This window comes from Dromaius novaehollandiae, chromosome 3 (assembly GCF_036370855.1).
Source record: "Dromaius novaehollandiae isolate bDroNov1 chromosome 3, bDroNov1.hap1, whole genome shotgun sequence".
In the NCBI taxonomy this organism is placed as follows: domain Eukaryota; kingdom Metazoa; phylum Chordata; class Aves; order Casuariiformes; family Dromaiidae; genus Dromaius; species Dromaius novaehollandiae.
Window position 1 is genome coordinate 131,454,697 of NC_088100.1, and position 26,985 is coordinate 131,481,681.

The 26,985-nt window shown below is 37.4% G+C and overlaps 1 protein-coding gene across 3 annotated transcripts; it reads right to left on the reverse strand.

The window, feature by feature from the left end:
* Positions 1-781: 781 nt before the first annotated feature.
* ACTR2 (actin related protein 2) lies at positions 782-26,983 on the reverse strand. 3 transcript variants are annotated; one of them, XM_064510165.1, is made up of 9 exons: positions 26,823-26,983; positions 20,477-20,587; positions 14,722-14,937; positions 9,934-10,006; positions 7,134-7,270; positions 6,191-6,340; positions 5,676-5,821; positions 5,131-5,263; positions 782-3,852 (listed from the first exon to the last, which is right to left on the reverse strand). In XM_064510165.1, the coding sequence occupies exons 1-9, from the start codon at positions 26,868-26,870 to the stop codon at positions 3,682-3,684; spliced, it is 1,185 nt and encodes a 394-aa protein (XP_064366235.1). In that variant the 5' UTR covers positions 26,871-26,983; the 3' UTR covers positions 782-3,681. The 3 variants fall into 3 exon arrangements, with proteins under 3 accessions (XP_064366235.1, XP_025966292.1, XP_025966291.1); XM_026110507.2 differs by lacking the exon at positions 26,823-26,983 and adding an exon at positions 26,426-26,449; XM_026110506.2 differs by lacking the exon at positions 26,823-26,983 and adding an exon at positions 21,453-21,575.
* Between the last annotated feature and the right edge of the window lie 2 nt (positions 26,984-26,985).

The following is a 26,985-nucleotide window of genomic DNA, read 5'->3' on the forward strand; positions in this document are numbered from 1 at the left end:
TTGAGACACACATCCTGAACCAAACTGCACATACTGGTTCATTCTAGGAAAACCAGAGCAATTATCCTACCAGGGACAGAATGCCTGGGGAACATACATAAAGAACAGCATGTACAATGTGCTGGGAGGAAGGGGCTGGCTAAGCTTGTTTCAGAAGCCAGATAAATGCATCACGAGTAGGGAGCCAGCCACTAATCCACAAGATAAATGAGAATTATGAATATGAAGTTTCAGGTGCAAGAGCTGCTTCAAACCACTGCACCTTTCTAAAAGGCACATATTAACACCTGGCATGGTTCTTTCATCAGTTAAAATGAGGGAAACGGGTGAAGTAACATACGATCTTACTACATCAGTGCTACGTGCAATAGGATGCTACATGCAATACTATATGCAAAGGAGATTCTTCCAAAACAGAGCATCGTTACATGACTTACAAGCTCAGTTTGTGATGCTGAGGTCAACCTACATTGAGGGCTCTTAGCATTTTGCAGTACCAAGCATAGAGCTTGAACTAGAAAAGAATCCTCTCCAAAGATAAGTTATTTTTGTTTGTTTGTTTGTTTTTTTAAAGAAACCAGGATGGAAGAAGGGGAATCATGGCTACAGAATGGAGTAGTGGTGTTTTTTCACTCTATGACAGCAATCAATGGGGAATGTTGTTATTTTGTCATGTCAGATTTCCTCAGCATAAGCAGTTCTTGATAGTTCTGTGATGAAAGTTAAGTTAGAGAAAAACTGACAGAACTGATTTCCCAAAGGAAACAAAGCAAACATCATCTACTTTGAAAAAATCTGATTTTATTTTTTATATTGAAAAGACCTGTCAATTTAAATAGATGTTTATTTCCATTCATGGTCTCAACCATGTGTTGTGTTAACATTGTTCAGAAATGTATAAAAAAAAGCCATTTGTGTTACATCGGTTAACATCCTAGAACACTTGGGGGGGGGGGGGGTTTGAAGCAGCTTAACGTTGAAAACAGGATGTTCCCAAAAACTTACAACTGATGAGGCATCTTCTATTCTAATTCAAGAGGAGCACATTGCAATTACACCTCAAGTTATTTGGTCTTCAAAAAAAAAAAAAAAGAAAAGTTAAAACCAGATTGCTTTCACAGCAATACTGAAGTTGTCAACTGAGAGAATACACAAACACACACTCACATGTGTGCAAACACACACGCACACAGAGAACCACACTGAGCACAACTAGAACACCCCATTCAGTATTTGGATTAAGTATGCATTCTTCTGAATCCAGGATAGCAATAATTTAAAATGCTTTTTTATATATACATGGTTTCCATGGAAACTCAAGTTACTGCACAATCGAGTGGCATCTATTACTCATGGTGCTGTGAAGTACTCTAAGCATAAAGGCCAAATTCCAAAACCTCAAAACATGCTCAAACAGGCACACACCTAACTGAAGCCAATGAAGAGGGGAGAATACGGTTTAGAAAAGAAATGCAGGATCAAGGTCTAGATTTGAAAAATCATGACAGATTGTCATTCAAAAAAAGTCATTTTTTTAGGTCATTCTTTGGTTTATTTCCATGATTCTCAACACTGTCCAAAAAGCCCAGAGACAGTCACATGAGAAGCCACAGCTCTAAAGCAAGCCCACAGCATTTCTAAATCTTATGTATTAAATGTTCAAAAGACTACAGGAATTCAGAGTACCCCTTACATTCATGTCCCCAAAAATCTAGTAACTGTTTAAGTGCATGCACTGAGGCATGACCGGCATGCCTGTAAATTCATATTGTTCAAGTTAAGAGTAAATATAGCTGCAAAAAACCCCACCCACCTATAATTAAATGGTCATTACTAGCAATACTATAGTGACTGTCTTGTTATTAAAGAAATGCAGACATGGTTTCTGCCTGTTTAATTCTCTCAGCCAAAAGGAAGCTGTCTCCTCAATTTAGAAAGAAAGCAAGTTTTTACAGTTCAATGGAGGTTAATATTTCCACGATCCTGGGGTCAATTATTAATGTAAAGATACAGACAAATGGCAAGTGTATGAATGCATACCTCGTGCATTCCAAGGTTCGGAAGTCAAAAGCAGATCTTAATTTCCTTAATGTCATGGTAGGCTTGGAAGACCAATCAAAAGTGATATAATATTTCCATGAAAAGCGAAATAGAACTAAGTTTAACCGGCATTCAAATGCAAGCATTTTTTGCTATGCTTTACGTAAGGCAGATTGTATTGCAAAGATAGTTACCAGTATGCTTGCACGAAAAAAAATACAGGCAACTATATTCAGAGAAGATGGCTGATAATTAGTAGTGACAACTTCTATTTTTCAGTACAACTCACCTTTAATGTACTTTCTGGAAACAGCATTTTCATCACTGGTTTTTACTTCCTTTCCCATTCCATGTTAAGTATCAAAAAATCAAGACTGGACAGAATGAACTGTGGATATTTACCAACCAACATCTCATATTCCAATGTTATTTTTGACTGCAACGAATACAGGTCATTCTTTAAAACCTACTGCCAGTGGTTGTTTATAGATATCTACTTGCTGTAATAAACACTGGTCAGTGAAATATTCATTTGCAATAACTACTTGGCACTAGGTTAATATACTTGTAAGGTTTAATAGAAGTGCTTCTGATGTACGTACAAGCACTTAAAACATCAGACTTTTAAAACTTAGTTTTGGGGATTTTAATATCTGTAATTACAGTTTTCACAAGCATTTTTGAAAGTATTAAAATCTCTTCAGAAGTTTAGAGGTTCCTGTCCCAGCATATTTAAGTTTCTCAACCAAGGCTCTAAAGCCCAGCAATTATGGAATAGTTAATGTAACATTCTTGTTCCCTATGCTGAGACAACATGGTACCAAAACTTAGCTAAAAAAGGGGGCATTTTCGGTCAGTCAGACTGACCCCCAACTGTCCATCAGCAGAAAAGCAATGCAGCGCAAACCTCTGTCTCCTTCCTCCAAAAAAGACACCTAAGGCCACAAATTTACATTTGCCAGAATATCTGATGTTTCTCAGTTTGTGGCAACAGTGTACATGCCCAACTAGAGAAATACAGTATGAAAGCCCCATCACCTTTAAGAATTCTGATAAACCACCTCAGAAGCCAGTTTAGGCAGCAGTGCATATGGAACCACATTACATTGAAACCATGTGTTAAAGCCACTCCAGCTAGTTAAACTAGTTTCTAGCTATGTTTAATCAAAATTCCTAATTGCGGGAAAGAAAAAAATCGTAAGGTAGAGAGAGGCAAAAAGATGCAAAGATAACCACCACAATGACCCAATGGCAAAAGCTTCTGTTTTAAGGTTTTCTTATGCTAAAAAAAGGCACACAACCCCTTGTGAACTAGAGACAAAAGCTAGCAGTGCTACAGCAATAAACCCAGAAGAAAAAGCCTACCAGAATTGCCCAATTGCCTACTGGGAAGGAACAATGAAGTAGACAGGCTGCTCTTGCTCTGTTTTGTTAGCAGGGAAGTGGTCAAATTTAATAGTCAAATTTAGCCACATTAAGAAACATTTAACAAAAGCTACCCCAAGAAACCAGAACAAAACCTGACCTTTGGGTCAAAGGCCACGGGCAGGCCTTTCCATAGCATGTAGCTGAGTGAGTTCAGAGATTGGCAATGAAAGGAAAAAAAAGCTTTAGACATGTGATGGGAACAAGCTTTGGGATTTATCGAACAGTCACACCAAGCTTCTCCAGCACACGCACTCCCTTTTCTTGGTATTCTTGTCGGGTCATCCAGAAGTTGTCTTTGTCTTTCATGATGTCTGCTAGAACCGCGCCACCCAGAAACACCATGTGCTTTCGACGAGGTGGATCTTCAATTCGGATCTTAAATTTCTAAGAAAAGAAAAGAAACCGTTAGTAGGATTCTTGAAATAAAGCCGCTTAAAACAAAATTGTGCCTTCTACCGGAACAATGAAGTGGAAATTGTTTAGTGAGAAGAATGCAACTAAAAAACTGAAATGCTAGCATAGGGCACTCTGCATGAGCTTCCAGCTTGCGCAACCCAAGTAAAATAACTACTTTGCACTGGAAATTAGAGACAGCTATTGACACTTTCCCCAAAATTATATCTTCGGTATATCCACACACAAAAAAACCCAGGAGTCAGAATACTAAATTAAAGACCATATTTTAGCATTTCATGAACAGAGTAAAGAAATACTTACTAAGCTTTGACGGCTAAATTTATCGCAAGTTGCCAGATCATCAAATCACAAAGTATTTTAGAATTATACCAAGTTTTAGAAAGGCAGACAGAACAGATTCTAAATCTATACAATTTAGACCAGCTTAACTAATTAATATTCCCTTAACCTCATTGATGCTCAAGCTCTGGTTTCAATAGCAGAAATGAATACAGTCAAATCCATGTGTAAGCTATTACTGTTCTAGACAAACATTCTGTACAGTGAACACCAAGTCATCTAAAGATCTTTTGCAGCTATTTGGAATAACACTTTACTAAAAATTGTAGAAGTTCAGTTCAACATTAGAAACTCAATTGAAAAGAATTTTCTCTGCATCTCCTCCTTGAAAAGCAAAGAGCATACAATGTAATGTTGCCTCTGTGATGTGCATTTGGCTGTTGCCTGCCTTTCCCAGTAACTGATGAAAGAGGAACATTTATTTCACTTGAAAATGTGTGAGAACTCTAGTCTCTTACTTTTGAGCATCTCAACTAAAATGCATAGCATGAATCAAAATTTTCAATATATATATTGAAAATACATATATATATAGAAAAAAAAAATATATATATATATATATATTTTTTTTTTTTTTTTTTGCTCAGTGGTGACTTCCTAGGGCACAAAAATTCATTAGCAACTTTGAACAGCACGTTTTCCACTCAACTGACCCAAGAAATCACTTCAGAAATCACTTGCCATTAGCAGGGACTAGAACGTGTCTTTATTGCAAGTATACACAAACAAATCAGCAATGTGAGTGCAGGGCTGTGGAGAACTGAGATGCAGATAGCTCCTGCCAGTTGTGAGGAGGGTCACCCGCATCCTGTCATTTCTGACTACTTGGTTCCCTCTAGTGGAGATTCAAGATAACCCTCACACACACACACACACACAAAAATAAAGCAGTGACTGGCTACTTACAGAGAGTTTTTCCACATCTCCTTTCAGGACTCGTTCCAGGTAGAGCTGTTTAAGTTCCCGTTCCAGTCGTGAGGGCAGCCCAGGATACATGGTGGACCCTCCAGACAGCACAATGTGCTTATAGAATTCAGACCTGACCAAGAAAATAGTCCTTCTAGTGTTGCATAGTACACTCGGTAGTACAAGTGGGTACCTGTAAGTACCGGGGAGTAACTACAAATCTAAGAAACAGGCAGTCACTACACAAAGAAAGCTTTGGTGCCAGTTTGGCATGCTTGCTCATGCTTTTCCAGACGTCCTTGAAAGCAAGAACAAAAGCACTGCGCTTCTAAAGTTTCATCCTTGCTCATTCGTACCTAAGTAGCTGAGCATCTAGAGAGCCCATTAAGCTTCAGGAGTCATCGCAGAATGACCCCGACCTGAGTAGATACGCTCTCAGCAGCGCACATGCTATGGCCTATAGCAAAAGAGGCTCTTGTGTTTGACTGCTGTTCTCACATCACCCCTGCACCCTGACAGAGGATTTTTAAGAGTTCTGTTCTTACCTGGTATCAATGTCAGCTGCCTGGATGGTGTTGAACAGCAATTCAGCCACACCAACCCCCTCTACATTGATTAAGTGAGGCTGGAAAAGAGCCTCTGGTGCCTCAAACCGTTCTCCACCAACTTTGATAATCCGGCCATCTGGGAGCTAGTGAGGAGAAAACACATTTAGAAGACTACTTTTAGCCACTTATATATTCAGCCAAGAGTAATTGACCTACATTGTTTCCTAATGCTGGAAAACTGTAAAGTGTTGATAACTATTACCGCTGCAAAAAGTCATTCAGTGCTATTAAAAAGAAGATAGAAATTTTTCAATCATTATATAATTTATTTATATTTTATCAGGGACCAGATACACTAACACTTGCATACCAAACATTTCCTTGCAACTATGGTTCCTATTATTGGTTTAAAAGAGCATTTGTTGAAAAATTTTAAAAGATGCAAAGTTAAATGCTACCTTAATTTAGACCTATGAAATTCAAGACAAGAAAAGCTGTCTCAAAACACTCACCGTGTAGGATTCAACTAGTACTGTGGTCTCTAATGCCAGTTTCTGCTCCTGTTCGATGTTGTATCCCACATAACATAGTTTTTCCTTGATCATACGAACAGTCTCAAAATCAGCAGAATGGTTGAAAGCATACCCTCGCAGTAAGAGGAGCTAGAGTGAACACATTAGATTAGCAGTAAATGCGAGGAGCAGTCCAGGCCTCTTTATCAGTAGACCAGCACATTAAAACACCTTTATCTTTAAAAGTTTGCTTCCCTTTTGTAACAGTAGATTTAGTGTTAAGTCAAGTCTGTCTGTATAAAAGTGGGCATTGAGGTTACAGTGTATCCAATAATACCAAGTAGTAAAACAGCTGCAGCATTACTCCAAGTTGGAAACTTTTCACTACAACTTTCAGTATAAGAGAAGTGAAAAATAACCAAAATAATTCTTATGTTTAGGACTTCAGTTCAGAACATCAAGGCATTCCACAGTTTAACCAGAGGATTTGTCCATCCAGAATGTCAATTATACTGTCTGACTGAACAATGAGGTAAGAATCATTACATCATTTCAACATTGTTAAAAAAAACAAAAAACAAAAAACAAAAACTAAACACTCTTTGAAAATAGATGAGCAGGACTGACATAACACAATTTCATTTTATATATCAAGAAAGCTAACTTTGAATTTTTCAATTTTTCCTTCCCAAACATTGAAAAAATTCCTTCCTACAGGACTACCAAAAAAAAAGTGAAGTCTCTCAATAATATCAATCATATCGCGTGTTATTTAGATGAACAAACATTATATAGATTGAAGTAACACAGAAAATACAGGAGTAATTAATGTATTAATAAGATAGGGAAAGGTATATACTGCTTTCATGCTATCAGGGGATTTTAACTTGAACCAACCCACCCTGGATATCAGCTTCAACGTTAAAGATTCTCTCCAGCTTACCTTAATAAGATACCTAGTGATATCCCTCCCAGCAATATCTAACCGTCTGGTGAGATGGGGAAGAGAGAAACCTTCATAAACTGGGCAAATATGAGTTACGCCATCTCCAGAGTCCACAACAACACCAGTCAACAAACCTTAAAGAATGGAAAAAAAAGAAAAGTACAGCTTTTATTAGCACCTTTGTAAATAGGGCAGAATAGTAGAGAGGTTAACATCACAATGAAATAACTATTTTCACACTACCTCTGCCCCTCAGTCATCATTTTTGGGAAACTGATCACAATTTAAAATTCCATTATTTCCATTAAATATATTTTAATATATTTATTTTAATATATAGTATATTTTAAATTCAAGGTTTTCACATAAAAAGATGCTTTCTCACACATTTTTAAAGGGTATTACCTGTACTCCTTCCTACATGCTTACAACTCTACCATTCAGAATTTTATCCAGTGCTTTGACATCGTAAATTGCACTCTAATTAAAGAGAATATCTAAGATCATTAAATGCTGGGGCATAAATTCCTCCTCAGATTCACCTGATACTAGTTTGATAAAAATGAAGAAACTTGGAAGAATTACTGGGACTTGTTGTTGATTTGGGCTGGTATTAAAAAAAAATGCTTTCGCAGAGTAAAGAATATCTGAACTATGCATCACACATCTAATTTTTTTCCGAAATAGTATTAGGCTGAATGGGATCCACTTTCATAGACTCCAAGAAACTAATTCCAATGAAAGAAGTCTATTACAAAACAACCAAACGCTAAGGTGTACAACACAGATATTGTCAGTATGTAGAAATTGACAGAAGTTTCCATATTTCAGGAACAAAATAGATACAAAGTAGAATGAATAGTTAAAGTCAGTTATGTAACAATTTTACAGTTTCTCACAAGCTACCAAAACCAAGGCAGTAAGTTTCAAGGGAAGATATCACGTATGAACTGTTTCTTCATTATTTTAAATGCAAGTTACACTTCTTTGACTACAGCAATTTGCTCAAGCCTTGTAAATAGAAGGCATACAAACTGGTTCTTTGCCTTGAATGAACTAAAAGACACATAGTGGATCAGTTGTGTGATCAGATCTTCAGATTTATTAGTGACCTGGAAAAAACATTGAGCAAATGGAACAAGTCTTGCAACAGAACAGAGGTACTCAGTATGGAAGGAGCTAGTCAATCATAGGAGACTACATCCAACTCCAAAAGACTGTCATTAGAAATTGCTCAAGAATTTCCTAATTAGAATTAGGTTGTGATCTATAAATCCCTTTGCCTTAAAAAGGCACATGAATATACAAAATTCCAGGTAAAAGTAACAATTAGTTTGGAGAGTTTTAACAGCAGCAACATTATGCAGGGCACCAAAATGAGACAAATCTCTGTATGTAATTTTAGCCCCTATTTTAATCTTTAATGCAATTTATTTAAACGGGAAGTTTTAAAGAACTCCTTTTCATTTTCAAAAGCAAGCGTTCTATTTAGATGCCGCTTGGTTGTTATATTTTAGAAGGTCTTTAACTTTCCTTTAAATGACAGTCTGGAAAAACACTATGGACTGCTCTAAGTTGTTTTAGATCTTGCTATTTACAAAGTAGTGACCACCATACAATAAAAAGCATGTACAATTACATCAGAATTTTCAAGACTGTATATTTATCAGTCCATTAAATGGACTTTTCCCTGAAAAATTAAGCTATGTACTACCTAAAGTTTAGATCATCTGCTGCTTTGGCCCTTGAAAAGAGAGGCTTAAGACTTAGCCTACAACAACAAAGAATGTTTCCTTGGCCAAACACCAGCATAGAAATTGGTTTTATCATATAGTTATGAATTTTATCGGAGCAGAATATAGAAGTAGCTTGAGCACATCCTTAGCTCAACTGCATCAGCTTAATATTTAGGATCATGTTAAAGTCTCTTTTCTTCACAGATTCTGCACTACATCCCAGTTAGTTTGTTGTCCCTTATTCTGTTAAAAAAAATTTAAAATTAAAAAAATATTAAAAGTAGTAATTTAGTACAGCTTGCAGCAACTAAAAACTAATATTCAGGTCTGCAAAAGTGGTTTTGGTCTAACTACTATTAATGAGTTGTATGACAGAACCACCCTTCCAGGACATCATCACTTTGCTCTTGGACATAAAAGCTATAGTAACACTTTAATGAATGAGGATATTTATTTCCTACTATGTGAAAGTTAAATACAGCAAGCTGCTAAGAAACAGATGCAAGGAGTCATGTTATTAGAGTCCAGGTGCTTGAACAACTTCTTAAAATTCTGGATGAATTGCAGTCACTGGTAGAATTTCTATCAAATTCAGTAAATTCAAAATTTCCTCCTCAAGCTGACAATTGTTTATTCCAGTTTACCTACAGTGAAAGAACTAACTTTTTCTTCAATTGAAAATCATGCAAAGTCATCTCGTCTTGCAACTGCTTGAAGTTCATTTATGGTAACAAATTTTCTTTTTTCAGAAAATCAAAGGTAACAGGGTTAAAGCATGTTGCTGAAACTTGGCAACATGCCAAAAGCTAAATAAATCCAACTCAAGACAATGACAGTTTTTGACAAACCAGGTTTTTGCATTTACAAGCATGCCTGCACAGTTTGTCCATGAAAATAACACTAACAGTAATATCTATTAATAGCTCCTCAAAGCAAAAAGCCAACCTTTAAGACAGAGTTGAGCTTAGACTAGTATTGAATTAAGACCAAGATACATTAATACTATATTAGAACTTTGGCTTGGTAACACATTTATAAATTAAACATTTATCTTCTCCTACCTTGAGCATACAAAGTAAGAACAGCCTGAATGGCTACATATACTCCAGAAAACTGGTATGTCTCAAACATAACCTGTAAGACAAAGGCAAAACGAATGTCCAAATAAAGACAAAGTCTTAAAAGACATTATATAGACATTTAAAAGAAAACTGTAGTTCAATAATTTGGTATTTTTGCTAAGCAAAAATAATTTCCAAGCTGTTACATCACATAGCTTCTACACGAACATTAGAAACCAACTTGCTTTATAGCAGTAAGTAGTGCATTCAGTTTTATACCTTACTTGTTCATTCATGTCAGATGAGCAATATCAAGGAGTTAAAACATTTCCCATCCTTTTAACAACGAAGGTTAATACCTTCAAGAAACCCACACACCAATTTCTGTAGCTTTATTAAGCCATTTTCCAAAGTACTTAATGAGTGGGAGGCAGTACTTGTAGACCAGCCAAGTACTTCATTACTGAAGTGTGACTTGGGAACAAAATGTTTGTTAAAGGCGTATGCTCTGAATCTAATGAAGTTCAGCTTTTTCCTTCTTCATATCAAGGTCTGCAGTCTTTATACAACTGCAGACTATGTCAAATAAAGACCAAACAGACTCCTACTGATAGAGGTCTACGATCACCAGTGTGTCATGGGCTATTTTCGGTATCTGGGCCTTCCTCTTTTCTTCTTTACAGCACAAGTAATGACAAACTTTCTAAAACTGGTTTTAGTTCAAAATCCATTATAATTGAAGTAATACTGATAGTGCCACTCAGCTACTACTTACAGAACAACAGAGGTTTGCAGAATCAATTCTTATTAAAACATGAAGGGTAATCGCCTGTTTCGTAGACTAGGTTCCCCTAACCTCCCCCTCGCCCCAAACAAGTCTCAGTGAAGAAACAGGGTGTAAGATTAAAGGACACACAGTTTACAGGATCTTTATAAACACAAAAAAGGCCAAGTAAACAAGTCATACTGTACAGCAGTTTTCCCCTCAAAGTGCTTTATCAGGAACAGGAAAAAATGATTAACTTTTATTTTTCTAGCACGAACAAAAGTTATGGCTTTGCTATTCTACAGCATCTTGAGCACTTCTGCAAAGTTCAGGATTATAAACCAATTAAATCTTCAGTACTCCCACTGTCCAAGTAAGATATCTAAATATTTTTAAAGAAAAAAGCTGAGGCCTGACAATTTTAGAATTCTGAACTATTTAAAGAACCTCCTCTGTTAGAATGGTCTATTTTAAATGGCTGGCCCACCTCAAAAACATGATCCTTGCAAAGTCAAGTTAATTATTTCATAGTTTTTTTTACGTGGCAAGCATAAATAACTTGAGTGAGCTGTGAAGCATGCCAAACAAGTTCAATATTAAATAAGCCCTCTAAGCAGCGTTCATTTTATTTTGGGTAATGGAATACTTGTAGAGGAAGAAACAAACACATCATAAATATTTCTGCTTCTATCTGCACTTTGTTTCTAAAGCAGGAGGAAGGGAAGAGGAAGAGAAATGGTTTGAGTGTCATCTATGTCATACATAAACATTTCACTTGAGACTTTTAATCCTTTCAAGGCCAGTGAGCAACATCCAGCATGGGGAACCCTATAGGAGAGCTTTCTTTCCATCTTTCACCAGACCCACCCCAAAAAACTTTCAGATTTCTTCATTCTACAGCTTTGGTGCCACATTCCCTATTATTAAGTCCGCAGAAAGGAAAACAATCCTCATGTAAGAAGTCAAGCCTGGTTTAACACAGCTGCAACAGGCAAAAACCAACCAAACAAAAATCCATGTTCATCATAGTCTTAAAATTTGAAAGACAAAGTATCAGGACTTTAACTAACCACTTTAGTAACAGATCTTGCTGCGCAATACTATACTTGACATTATGAATGCTTTTGGAGATCTAGACGAAACCAGTAGATTAGTTCACAACCCCAAATTTGCTAGATCAAACACACTGCCAAACCCTTGGGAAGACTGCTTTACTTTTTCTCCAAATATCTGCTGTGAGCACGCAAGTGGCAAGCAAAAAAGAACAGAGGGCAAACTGCAGAACACCTTGCCATGGGAACACCATGCCTTGGGCTTTTTAACACCCCACCATGAACTGGATGATATAACAGAAAATTTGGCACAACAGTCAGATGCATGGGCTGAGAATGAACAAGACGTTACAAGGCTGGTTAGTGACTTCTGTAATGACCACCATTTAGCACATACACGATACTTTCAGAAATAGAAAACCCAAAAGTGTCTACCAGAAGAGGAAGAGTTGAAAGAGTAATAACTCTTCAAAAAGAAAACGAACAGAAGAAAAATCTAAATTTGTATCTTCATACAACAAAGTGAATATTCAAACAGCATTAGGTACTGCCTTCACACGTTATACCATACTCAAGAAGTTATTGCAAAACCCTTTTATAACCTACATGGAGGGCTTTGAGGTTTTCTGTTCTTCCTTTCAAGACATCTAGATCTGTTCTGTTTGACATGAAAAATGCCTTAACACATGACATACACACCTACAAATCTAAGATGTAAATACTGAGCAGAATGTTCTCCTGAAAAGCTTTTTTCTTCTAGTGACAGCAACTTTGGGAGTAGCTACAAAGTACTGCTCTATTAGAGTCTAGCAAGGAAGAGCTAAAAATTGGGGGAAGAGATAAAGAATACTAGATTAGGATAAGGAGAAGTGACTGTGCTAGAGTATTTCTATGGCTACATAATATGGCATAAAAAGCTTGGCTGCTCCTGAATGTATTACACAATGAGAAAGTAACAGATAACTAGACAGAAAGGTATTACAGCACACAGCGAAACTGAAGAACAGTCAACGTCTTCTATGTGTTATTAAAAAAAAGCATTTTTTAAATGTATATTTTATGCTATACATATGTCAGGTGAATACTTATTGCTATTACAATTAGCTGAGTTTGGATGGAGGGATGAGGTGGGGAAAAAGATTCACTAGAAGTCAGAATGAAGTACAGCATATATGAATATACACGTAGTGTGTGGGGGGTGTGTGTGTGTATATATATTTAGCATCCTGAAACAGTCCAGATGACTAAGCTTTTCTTTTAAAATGCTATTGCATTGTATCACAAAATGCAGGAATACCAGAATATTTATTACAGGCTTTAAAGAAAAATCTTAATTCAGTCTTTTGCCTCATACTGAGTTAGCCTCCCTTTTCAATATCAAAAACAGGAAAAAAAATGGAGTCTAAATATGTTGCAGTTAAATTTAAGTATTCCTCGTTCTCATAATGCTGTGATCCATTAAAAATATTAATGAAAACTATAAATTTTTGTCTAACTCAAATATACTTTTACAAAGATGGGTTCAAGTTCTCCCTAACCCTATGAATCACAATTAAGCATCTACAGTCTGTAGACTGGTTTAAAAAAGCCACATACAAAACAAAACAAAAATATTTTATTGGACTTTAGAAGACATATCATAAATTGAAACGGTTTGTATAAAACTACTCAGCTCCAGAAAAACTAAAAACAGCCTGTTGTGTTTACCAGGAAAACAGAAACAAGAACACTATTGTAAACAGCTGAAAAGCAGAGACGCCTGAACAGGAAATTCAACCATTCCCGCTACACAGAGGCCACTCAGAATAATCTGCTATGCCTATCACACCACAACTGACTGATACATAATAGATGGTATTGCTAATGTGGCATCACATAATACTAAGGTAACAGGTCCCTCATGCCCATAACCACTAGGAAATCTTGAAATTAGAAACAAACGAAAACTGTATGGTTTGATGTTTTCCACTGAAGTTTTCCCACCTTTGCTTTACTCAACTTTCTCCCAATCCACTGAAAGAAAAGGTTAGCGCAAAAATGTTCACTGTCACTTTGCAGACAGTGTTACTGTATCTGAGACAACAAAAGGATTTTAGAGGCAAGGTTTGCAGGAAATGATAAAAGTAAATTCTTATTAGATTAACCAACAGAGTCAGGGTGGTGGGAATATACAAACTTTCACACTCAAAGGCCTGGTAAATGGAAGAGCTTTCAGACTTAGAATCGGTAACATTTTTGTTGCAATGAATACTTACCTTAACTGAAAATACCTACCATGACTGAGAAAAAGTAAACCAAACTTTTAGCTCTCCTCATACGTTACTGCTCTTCAAAAGCTAAGTCTTTGTCACATGTTTCTAGATTTATGCAATAAGCATCTGACAACCTACATTAATGCAAGGTTCAGAGGGAGTTTTAGTGCTGCCCTGGGCAACCTAAAGATCTAGGATCCAATGATCAGGCTTTCCTTCTTAGAAAGCTTTCATTAATGAACCCCTGTATTAATCAAAGATTAGTGAATTGGTTGCCATCACACTTCTCTTTGCTATGTCTCAGTTACCTCCAACAACACTACCCCATCTGGTAAACACCTTGCTCAAGTCTCAATTTCCTTAGAAGCATAGTTAGCTTCTGGAAGTCCAAGTCATTTAAAATAACTACTATTCATCCAATAGCTAGTAATCAGTGTATCTTGGTTCTTGAATACTTGAAGATAAACATGTATTCCCAGTTCTGTGGTTTCCTGGTGATACAGTTCACTGGAGACAAGAAGCTTGCTTATAACTTTAGAATGAGATAGGCCTGTTTGTATTTGACCACAGTAGCCTTGATGACCATGTCTGAGAAAGTTTTGGTTAAAAACAGGAGAATTGCTTTGCCTCAAACAGCTAGTGGATGTTCCAGTAAAGTTACAATCTCTTAGCCATACTTCAATGACAGTAATTACTAGTTTCTACTAGCCAGACATACCTCCACAATCTTCTCTCTGTTCTTAGTTGGATTCATGGGCGGTTCTGTGAGTAATATTTTACAATTTTTTGTGTCAATATTAAGTTTTTCTGGTCCAAACGTGTAATCCCAAAGGTGCTTCATATCATCCCAGTTCCGAACTATGCCATTCTCCATTGGATAATTAACTTCCAGCATTGAGCGTAATTCACTTGCTTCATCACCAACCATGAGATCCTGTAAAATTGTAATATAGCAACATGTCAGTGTTTTCAAAGTTATCTTAACACCAAAATGCTCAAGAATGACAGTGAACTGCTCCAGCTTGCATCCAACTGTGCTCTTAAACAAGGCCCATATTTTAGAATCGTTTTCAAGTATTTAAGAAATAGAATATATTTCATATAGTACAGCTATGACCCATCCCAACTCTTTTCCAAAATAAATTTTGTTAATTCCATTCTCTAATTAACCTTAAACACACCAATAAATCCTGTTACAGCAAGACACTACAAAGACCTTTATAAGCATAGATGTTTCTCCACTGACACCTCCAAAATGCTTTTATCAAATACTCATTTGAAAAGGCTGAGATGCAAAATAGCACATAAGGGTAGTAGGTGGGATTGGCAGAATAGTTTTCCATGCATGTTGCAAATTTCTGTGCACATTACCAAAAAAGGAATAATGAGTGGTGCATAAGCATACAGAACAGTAGCAAAAGCAAATAAGGGATTAGAAATTCCACGCTAGACATTGAAAGAAACAATGGTTCACATATTAGCCTATGCCAGCAGGGTGTGAAGAAGAGAGACATCTAAATACAAAATTACTCCCCATCTGTTCCATGCCAAAAGTCCCAAGCCAGAAGTCCCAGTAACACATTCTTACACAAATACAACCAAGGAACGCATAGTTTGTATAATCATCTTACACTAATTAAGCAATCCTTTCATTAAAGTTAGTTATGCAAAACACTGCACATTCAAATTAGTAGCACCATATCTTCCGTTCCCACATATTTCCCAAAGGAAGTATGCACAATAAAATGTAACCTTTGCTCCCTATTATATCCCATACTCTTCCAAAGAAGCCTCAACTGACTTAATCATATTTGTCCTCCAAGAACATATTTCTAGGCACCAGCAGTACTGTTTCCATTATAGTATTACATTCATTTCATTTAAAAAAAAAAAAAAAAAAAAAAAAAAAAAAAAAAAAAAAGCTGCTTCATACAAAAATATGCCACCACAGTTTGCAGTTACTGTGTGAAGTGTAGGCTACTCAACCCACAATTCAATACTAGGGGAAAAATAAATAAATAAATAAATAAATAAAAAAAATAAAAAGAGATGCACAATGAAAAATCCAGTTTATATAATAACATAAGTAATATAAAGCAGTTAAGCAGTAGAAGTAACAAAGAGTTACCGTTGATCGTAACGAAATTCATACAAAGCAATTTAAATCAAACAATTCCTCTTCCACCTTCTCTCCCTGACAAGGCTTTTCATTTGTTTTCCCTTGCACAGTAGATCACCCTTTGGTTATCTCAACTGTATAGAAGTCAGGAGTCGAGGCTCTTAAATTTTAAATCAAATGTACTTTAGCAAAACCATTAAGAGACCATGCAGCCACATTACCTCTGAGAATTTAAAAAGACAGAAACTTTACCAGTTCAAATAATCTGAAACTTGTTCTGTGCACTGTTCTTTGAAACTTTATGCTGCCGAATAGGACATAAACCAGGAAAAGCCACTGTTCTAATGCACAATGAAAGCTACACGAAACTTCCGTGTCCTTTTAAAACCAAGTCAAAGGGCAGAAAGAGCCCACTAACAAACAGCATGCACACTCAGGTAGGTGAGGAGGAAAAGGGACAGCACAAGTGAAGTTGCAGACAGGAACCAGTATCAGGACATTCGATGTTTCCACCACTTTGGTACTCTGAATAATATTTGTCTAACTGAATCTGAAAGTTGTTTCAAGCCCTTAGTTTGTAATGTTAAATAGAGCAATTCCTACTGTTGAAGATACTGAGCTGAAGATATGTTGATCTTTAAGTGTTATTCTTGCATCTTGCAAAACTACAGGTTATGTAACATTTAGAAGCAATACATACAATATTCTAATGAATTAGTTGCTAGTAAACCAAAGCAATGAACAACGTCCAAAATAAGTATGTATTCAAATGTAAAATGTAGGACAAGACAAAACAATAAAAAGCATCAAAAATAACATGACAGCTACTAGGTCCCATCAAGCAAAAATGGTAAACAAACAGCACAGGGGGCACCTCACTTACCATCTTTTTGTTATTCTACTTCAACAGGTCAAGAAAGGTGAAGAAAGAAGGTAGAAGCAAGAAAGTCAGAAAAGGCCTAAATGAAATTCTCAAATTATTTTAAGTACACAGTAGAAATAAGCTGAGAAGAGAGGCATGTACAGCTGGAAATGATCTGAGTTAGTGCAGTTAAGGCCAAGCTATTCTCAGGATCAAAGATTAAAATCTCTCTTTAAAGGAAGTGATTGCTACAAGTCACTGGCATCTCATTTCTATGCATCATATATTGCAAACAAGATCAGTATAGCTGTATCTTTCTAATAAACAAGATTATGTCCATAAATATTCTGTAACACTGGAATTTTACCCTGGGCATTGTGTTTAACTGAAGTAGACAAGACCGCACACGATATTTGACCAGGAATAGTTCCGACAATTGCTAAATTTAATTTGTGTTTTAGATATTCACCTTTAAACACTCAAGAACTGAAAACAATAACATGAAAGCACTCACCTATAAACATACTAATCCATATATCATGGAACAAATATGTGGAAAGCATCAAAAGATATTTACTTAATTGATGGTATCTAATTTTAGAACTAAGTGATCATGAAGTGAAGTTGTAATAGCAGTATCCGAAAGCCCTTCCCTATAGCAATCTATAGAGGAAGGAAGATAAAGAGAATTAAAGCAGCTGAGAAGCACTATGAAATACTTGAAACATATGCATACACACATTGTTCAAAATTTTACTAAAGCCATTTTCACCATTAGCGCGATTTTCCTCCTTCGATTAAATCTACTCCGAGTCACTTAGACTGTCAAAAGCAATACGATAACTATCAGTTCCATAAAGGCAAATCTACTTAATCTACGAATTGTGTCGGAGGAAAAGTGCTTAGTCTCTCCGGCAGCTGCCTTTGCAAAATGATCCCAGTAATAACAGAACTTTTGCGTTTATGCCGTGGACTGGGGGAAAAGCTATATCCCTGCTACTGAGGCTGATGTTCCACAGTCATTTCTCAGACAGCAGCAAAGGCATAAGCAGGCCAGGCTATGACCATACTCTTCTCCCAACTCACTCATGAGCATCTGTTCCATAGGTGCTTTGGTGGCCATGTAATAAACCAAAATGAGGGAACCAAGAAACATGAAAAAACCATATACCAGCACCCCAATCTGATCACCTCTATAGCAGCAAGAAAACTGTCAATGCCCCTGCACTGTGTAGACATAAGTGGCCCTGACTGCTAAGTTGCCCTCAACAAAACTTCTCCTTAAAGTGAAACTAGAATCTGAAAGGACAAATGGACAAGGCAACTTGAAATTGGTAGCTCAACAGATGGATGATAACCACTATTTTCATAACCTTCTGGATTCTTTTCATGAAGTCTCTGAATTTCACAGAAATGACAGCTTTTCTGAGCACTTTTGAAAAGTTAAACTGATAATCTTCTTGCCAGGTTCCTTTACTTGGTTTTAAACTTATCCAGTAAGAACTTGCAGTTAATAGCTAGAATTAAATTTTGACATAAAACTCATCTGCTAAAATGCAGGAATCCCACAAAGAAAAATAGCACTCAAAATTTAACAAGCCTTCCTACTGTATTATCCTACTGAGATACTTGAAATATCTGTGGCATGGATTTCTTCTCTTAATATATCATTTTCCTAAGAAAGAGTGACAAGCTATTATATACAGATGCTACAAAACAGCTAGGAAGAATTGGGACACAACACTTCATAGTCTCCAAAATACACTTACGTAATCCCATGCTCACAGAAGAAAATGTGCAATGCATATAAAATTTATTGGGGGTTTTTTGCACCCATCTCATAGCAATTAGCCACTTCTTCCTCTTATCTTCCTAATTCAACACTATCATCTTTAACGACAGTAAACTAAGTTATCAGATAATCAAAGGGCACCAAAACTGGCAGGGCAGGTTATATCAGATCAGCTAGAAAGAAAATATGACCTCATCAATAAGATTTTCTGCCAGTGAGTTTCTCCTGGACTTAAGCCTTGTTAACTGCAGCACAACTTCCGTAACACTTTATTGGGACCTGCTTGAAAAAATTTTCACATCAAGTTCAAGTGTACATCTGAAGAAACACCTCTACCAAAGACTTGCAAGAGAAGAGAAAGTATTTTTCCTCTCCTTACAAATCCTTCTACCTACTGTGAAAGGGGAGGAGATCTCCATCCTTCCACCCACACCACCCTGACCGACGCAAGATAAGGAGAGTTGCAATATGAAAAAAAAATGCAGTTTCGAAAGGTCTGATGTCTTTCTTCCTCTTGACTTACTAATACTGCCTTCTACTGATGTGACTAGCTTTTTGCAGGCAGCAACAGAAATCAGAAAGTTCTCATCGTTGCCCATAGGGTTCTGAAAATAACAAATAAGACTGGACAGTTTTTTCTTTCTTTTTTTTCTCTTTTCTTTTTTTTTTTAAACCAAGCTACTGCTCAGCAAGCAACAGAGAAAGCACAATTGAGAGGCTGTGGCTCTACTTCACCTTAACTGGCCTAAGTGACAGCTTCTACAGTTCTGTGCCCCCTCCCACTTCTCCTTCAAGTTCCTGGTTCTGCCTTGCACAAACAGGAGCTTGCACAATTGTCTAGTGAGGCAGTCAAAACTTAACTGACAAAGAATTTACTCTTTTTCTGTTGGATCAGCGTTCTAAAGTGGCTCATGACATGACTGCACAAGCAGTACTGCCAGCATGAGGTGAGAACATGTGGCTAGAAACAAGAAGGGAGGGTGTGACCACAGCAGGGCCAAGGTAGATATACTAAAGTTTCTACAGCTGAAGCAACTACTAATATTTGAAGTATTACTGTGTAATTACAAAATAAAGTGAGAAATGATAGCTCCCCCAGACTTCAGGAAAAGATTCTCAATCAGTGGCTCCTCCCCGACCCCAGGCCTGGAATAACATCTTAAGATAAAGGTCATCAGAACAGAGGGCCTCTCCTTCCCTAACTTGTGTGAAGTACCATGTCCATCATCAGCAAAAACAAAACAAAAGAAATAAAAACAATGAAATGTAAACACAACTAAGGTTAAACATCTCACACAAGATCACAGATGATCAACTGTGAGCAGTAAGCAAACAGTATAAAAAGAACTGAGAATTCCAGCTATTCATTATTCAGCACTGTCTCAGGAACATTACATTACAGCCAGGTGACAAATATCAAACACTTCTGTCAGATTTCTGCCTTTTAATCTTAACTTCATTTACATACTGAAGTTCCTTTTTCCCCAGAACCACTTGGGTCCTACCTGCTGCCTCCTCCATTATATTAGCTGAAGGCCTCCCGTAGCTTTAGAATACCCTCTTGGCTACTTTGCAGTAGGTGACAGGCTAAAGCCCAACACAGAAATGAATCAAGAGATACTGAAACAGCATAAACAGCAATAAGGGAAAAAAGCTGACTATTTTCATCTGTTAGAAAGGAATAATAATAAAAAAATTACCTTGATTTCAATGTTTCCCACTTTAGCAGTTGATCTTATAATAGGTCTTCCAACCAAAGCCGGAAAAATATGCTCTGGAAAATTTGAGCCTGCATAGCCACATTTCACAAACTGAAAAGAAATAAATAAATGGGTTAGAATATGTATTTTGTTTGTTTACTATCAGAAACCTGTTTTAGGGTAAAAATATTAGACCCCCAGATTTAAGAGCATGTGCCCCCCGGAAACCAATTGGATTTATGCTTTCAAATCACTTTTGCACATTTTAAATGATGTCTTGATCCATACTATCGAACTAAAATATCTTTTGGAATGTTTTATAAAGTGGTCAAATTTTGAAGAAACAGTACTAAAACTATGAAATACAATGAGAGGCATAAGAGACTCCAGCATTTCAATTTGGATTTCCTTCCACTCTATGTAAAAGTTCTCCAACAAGCTGAAACTGATCATTTTGAAATGCATCACCTTTTAATGAGCACCCAATGAGACCAAATTAACTAAGCCCTCCACTTAGAGCAAAAGGCAGCATGACATGGATCAGAAAGAAACATAACCACGTGAATTTAAGTATTATGCTGTTTTAGAAAGGGTTCAACAGTGAACCAACAGTGAGACTCTCTGAACAACTCAGACAGATTTATCAAGAATTTCACAACTTTCAGAATTTGCTTTAAGGCAAAAAATATGAATTTGCAGTAAGCGCTTCTGAAATGTACAGGGCAAATGAAACCTTAGAATATCCTGTTTGTGAATTACTATCAGCTAAAATATTTTTTGTTATTCAAATACATATGAAAAAAAGAGTTTTACATCATTGGGTCCCGAGACATAGCAGGCTAAGAAAACACTGAGAAAAAACTGAGCATAAAAAATGCACACTTTCATTTGAGGAAGCTCAACTCTAAGTCAAAAACTTTAAAGGTGTCAGCAAGAAACTACAATTTAAGCTAATGGTAATCAGCAAATTACTCACTTCAGTTATCCTAGTCTGACGCCTATCAGAGTTCGGACAGAGCAGGCTTCTCTTCTTCAGTACATATTCTACGTACCATGCTGTACCAGCATGGCAGAACAAAATCATGCAGTCCCAAACCAAACATTATGCATTTTCACTTACAAAATTACTGAAGCAACTAGGTACACAGGGGTAACACACTCATGGGATCATTCTGGTTGGAGAGAACCTTGGGAGCTCTCCAGTCCAACCTTGGGCAATGTGAGTTGCTCAGGGTTTGTCCAGTCAGACCTCAAAAACCTCCAAGGACAGAGAGCTGACAACCACTTTGGGTCCCTGTGTCAATGATGAATTATCCATTTCAGGTTGTATTAAAAGCCATCTGTTAGAATTTCCAAAATTTTCACTGAATTTTCTGAGGTGAGTTCTGAAGACTGCCACTGAAGCAACTATCACAGCAAAGAGTGCAGCTAATTACAACTAAGTGGAATTCTGTTATTACATATAACTATAATATGAAAAGTCACTTTCTATTGGTCTAGATTATTCATCTCACTGCAGTAAAACAGGCATCTGTTTAGGAGAAGAAAAAAAAAAAAGGATTAAACTAGTTATGAAAAGAGCCGAGAGACATTTTAATTAAGCTTCTTGGACTAACACAGGACCATACTGAAACAGATTACATTAATATGAAAAAAAATCAGCATGAAATAGTATTTCAGATAACAAATCCTCGTTTACTTCAGTTTAAGAGTTTAAATGTTTAACTTCCCTCATCAGCACCCAGCAGAAAACATACAATGGAGGAGCAAAGGAAAGAAATTTTTTTGCTTTTTGTGGCACTCCTTACTTTCACACATCCCGCAATTGCTCTCTCCAAAGGCAGAGCAATTTTGAATATCTGACGAAAGACACTGTGTGTAAAACTCATTTCACTTATTCTGGTTCAAGCTATGTTTTCAGAAAAGGCAAGTACTTATCAACCCTTTGCTACAGTTGTATAGATCTTATTTAATGTATTCAAGAATGTGGTGCTGCCGTGACAAAGTAAAGAGTAACCACAAGCATTTTTGGATTGCACTACCCACGTATGCCAAAAGACTTTACAGTTGGTGTTTTACACCAGAGGAAGCATTTGAGACATTCTGAAGAACTGAGCTGAGTCCAAATAATGGTGCTCAGATTCTTATAAAAATTATTTTTCCTTTCAGACTTTGTGAACTACCACGCACAGGACAATTTTTCTTACTACTACAATATTTACATAGGCTTGTTATGGACTAGAATTTCACTGTGCAGTGGAATCTGGTCAAGCTAGAAGGAAATCCTGTAAAATAGTCCATACAATCATATTCTCTAACTTAGAGATCCAAAAATGGCACGAGTCCAGCCATAAGCACCTGCAGGTAGCCCGTGCATCTCTATACCCATATATTTGCTTATTGCTTTCCTCCTTTTCTTTCCCCCGGCATGAAGCAACTTCCCTACCAGTCATCAGCAACCATGCTGGCCAACAACAGTAACACAACCAATGACATCCAAACAAATCTTTACTACTCGTACTATCGAACTCCTACTCAAGAAGCTCCGCTATCAGTGTTTGAATGCTGGCCTACAAAAATACTTGGTCTAAGTTCTTATAGTTTGAATTGTAATAATAATTTCTAGTCCCTTTCTATGTTAAGCTCTCAGGGACTTGACACACCTTCCCAAGGAATTATGTAATAGTAGCATATCGGCAATGACAACTACTACATAGTAAAAACAAATTGTCATTTTTACGATTTTACAAATTTTACAATCAGCCTAAAGCACAATCAAAACTAGATTTAGTCTGTCTGAAATACAATGAGTAAGACTGAGCTTTGGCATTCAGAGACTGTTCCCCACCTCTTTCACATGGGAACCAAGAACCTTAAAAACAACAATTTTTTTTTTTTTTTTGGAGTTTGGTAAACTCAATGGCAGGTAGAAAGGGCAAAATTTTAACTCTGTCTCTTCTTCCACAGATTAGAATTTTTTTTCCCCTAGGCTACACAGTTATTTGGTGAAGGTAAGAACAAGTTAGCCTGATATGCCAGCCTCTTTAGACATAAATGACAGCTTTCCCAGTGTAGTGTTCTTCCTGCCATTAGACAGATAGATGATATTCAGCTAGCTTGGTAGGTTGGTTATGACATAACATTTGTTATGGCTGAAGGAAAAGTCCTGATACAAGTGATAGCTGATACAACAGATAACCGATATGTAAATTCATCCAAGAGACAAAAATCCATAGATCCATGGATCCAAGAATCCATAGATAATAGATCCTAGATAGTTTTAGATTTTTGAAGGAGAATGAGAAAAATTAGATACTTTCCCTCCCTCCCCTACAAGGGCTCCTCCAAAATCTTTAATTAAACATTATGAACTGTAGTAGTTTGGAATATATCAGTTTCTCATTTTCTAATGACCAGCCATTAACAATTCACTTTGAATTTGAAACCTCTGAATAAAATTTAACTACAGTGCACTTATTTCTCTTCCATTTATTATTATGTACACTCCCTGGAACAATTTGCAAATAACTTCAGTACAGTGCTTATTATACACTATGCTTTTAGCACTAAAAATTCAATGAATTTGCACATCTTTCTAAGGAAGCCAAGAGTTCAACATCATGCATTTTTGCAAGTGTTTGCTATGCACCAAAAGTGTTTTAAGAATAGCTACTTAGTTTGCTTGCATGCAAGACCACATATGTAAGAAGTTTTACCATATATAGTTTCTTCTCCATTGCACTGTGGTTTATACTGACTCTTTCACTTCCTACTGAGTCATCAAGCAGTAAGAACTTGTATGTATAAGTATTCTTTCAAATTAAAAGAATGAGGAAGGTTTCTACATCTGCTCACAAACTTGTCACGTGACAAGTCTTAAAATGAATATTATTATTCTTATCAGGTCTCTTTGTTTAAGAGTTGCATCAATTGAAAGAATCAAGCAAAGATTCTAAATATGATTAGAAAAACTGCCCAGGTCATTAAGTAACTTACCATTTGGCCTACACCAGTAAGAACATTGATCTCAAATGCTCTAAGATGGCATTGCCAGCCTCTCTCTCTCACACTATGTGTTGCAAGAACACACTTCTTCATTGCTTGTTCCTCAAAGACTGATTGCAGCCAAATACATTAAAAACTCATATTTCAGTATGACAAGAACACTATGTTTCAAGACAAGTCAAAAGTTAAAACTGCATCTAAAATTTCTAAAGATATTCTGCATTTTTATTTCTAGCACTTGGCAAGAGATTTAATTTTACTCGTGGTTTAAGAAAGACATATCACTGTTTCAGACATCATTCTAATGTAAAGCAGCTCTTCTTTATCATATAACAATGCTTACTATAAAAATACTGGTTTGGCAATATAGGACTTGATAGTCTCAATATACAGCTGAAGTTTGAAAGGTATACTGATCTTATGAACTGAATTTTCTTCTGGTGTACTTATCCCAGTTCAATCTAAATATTTTAAGTTTACAGATTTCACAACAATCACTTCCTTATACTTCGCACTTGCACAGTTATCTCTGGGGCCAGGGGATGTCCATACACGCACTGTTCTGCTTAGAGGTAAAACTCGGCCCAAAAAAACAGAAGTTGAAGTGACACAATCCCTACTCTAGGCACTGTAACTGCAGTATAACAGTACCTGTCATATTTATTTATATCCAGTACAATTCATGAAGAAAAAAATGTATCAGATGTCTCTTTGATTTAAAAAGACACACACAGAGACAGATATGTCAGACAGTACAAAAATTGTGTCCCAACTACAGCTTGCAAAATTGGATAAAAATAACTGCTTCTGTCCCATGTTTCATCCCTGAGGCTGACTACAGTACAACACTATGGTCACTATCAATATGCTAAACATTTTAAAACAACTAAGTAATTCACTGCTTTGTAAAAAGCTGTATTAAAGGATCAAATTCTGAAATTACATGAATTTCCACCAAAGCTGACAGTGTAAGTATTAAAACACTTAAAAAACCAACCAACCAACAGAATCCAGCTTCCATGTCCATTTGTAAATGGAAAATGGTAAATCTCCTATTTTTCTTTCCTTTTTCTAAATGATAGTGCAAAAAAGGCCCAAAGGCATTGTACTCTAATACTTATTAAAGAGAATTTTCTAGGGGAAGGAAAACAGGAAGACTTCAGAACTGTCAAATCTGATGTTCTTCTTCTGGAACTACTCTAATCATTTCAGATACTTACTGGAAACTCCTTAATTCAAGTGGCAGGGTGCTGAATCTCTAACAATGACATTCTTTGTCTCAACTATTCAATCTTTAGCTTTAAATATTTTCATCTTTATTCAACGTGTTCATTAACAAAAAAACACTTCCTTTTTTGCCATTCGAGAGTTCTTGACATGCTGTCAGCTTTGTTAACTCCCCTGATAAAATTGTTTTACTGGGGGAAAATCCTGATTGCTAAACAAAATTACTAAGGTAGAAACCCACCTACAACATCTTATCTGCTGGCTTTAAAATGGTATCTTTGTCACTTCCTGTTGAGGCGCCTCAAATCCTCCATAACACTAACAAAAGAACAAATTTCTAGCGTGTGCACGCACGGTTACGTAGGGCAGGAAAGGTGAAAGGAAGAGGAGAAAAGCTTTGGCGCCCTCTTTACCAAAGAATCCCATTTCTGCAAATTCTGCAGTCATAAAGGTATTAATGAAAGGTCCCCACTGCCTTTTAACCACAAGCTGCATGAAATGTTTCTGTGAAACTAAAAATCCCTGTAGGGGATGCATCGCTGTCTGCCGAAATTCAAAACGGATAAGCTGATCATTCAGATTAAAAAAAAGAACAAAACCATCAAAAAACACTATTTTATCTTTGCTGCGCCTTACTAAAGAGAAACTCGTTAAAGTCATATATAGGAATATAACATGCGTAATAAAACAGCCACGATGCTGGCAGACAGGCACAACCTGAGACATCGCTGCAACAAATACCGAAGCGCTAACGCTTCCCGGGCTCAAACGCCCGTTTCTGCTCGGTGTGGCGGAAAGGAAACCGGCGTCCACCGCGGCAGGGCCCGGCTCTCCCCGCCGAGCCACCCCGGGCCATTCATTCAGCGCGCCGCCGCCGCGCGGTTCGCCGGGCGCCCGCAGGCCGGTGCCGGTGGAAGGCCGAGGGCGACGCGGCCCTCGCCGGCCCCGGAAGCCCCTCGCGGCGAGCTCCGGCGGCCCCGGGGCGGCGGAGGCCGGGCGCGGCCCGCTGGCCAGCCCGGGCGTGCCGGCAGGAAGCCGGCGGGGGGGGGGAAGGGAGTCGCCCTCCTTCTCCCCTCGCGGCAGCAGGGCGAGTCCCGGGGCCCGAGCGACTCACCCCGGTGCCGTTGTCGCACACCACCACCTTCCTGCCCAGCGTGTCCATCCCGCCGCCGCCGAGCAACCGCCGCCCCAACCGTCACTGCCGCTGCCGCCGCCGCCCCAACCGCCGCCGCCGCCCCAACCGCCGCCGCCGCCGCCCGCCCCGCCGCGCGCGCCGG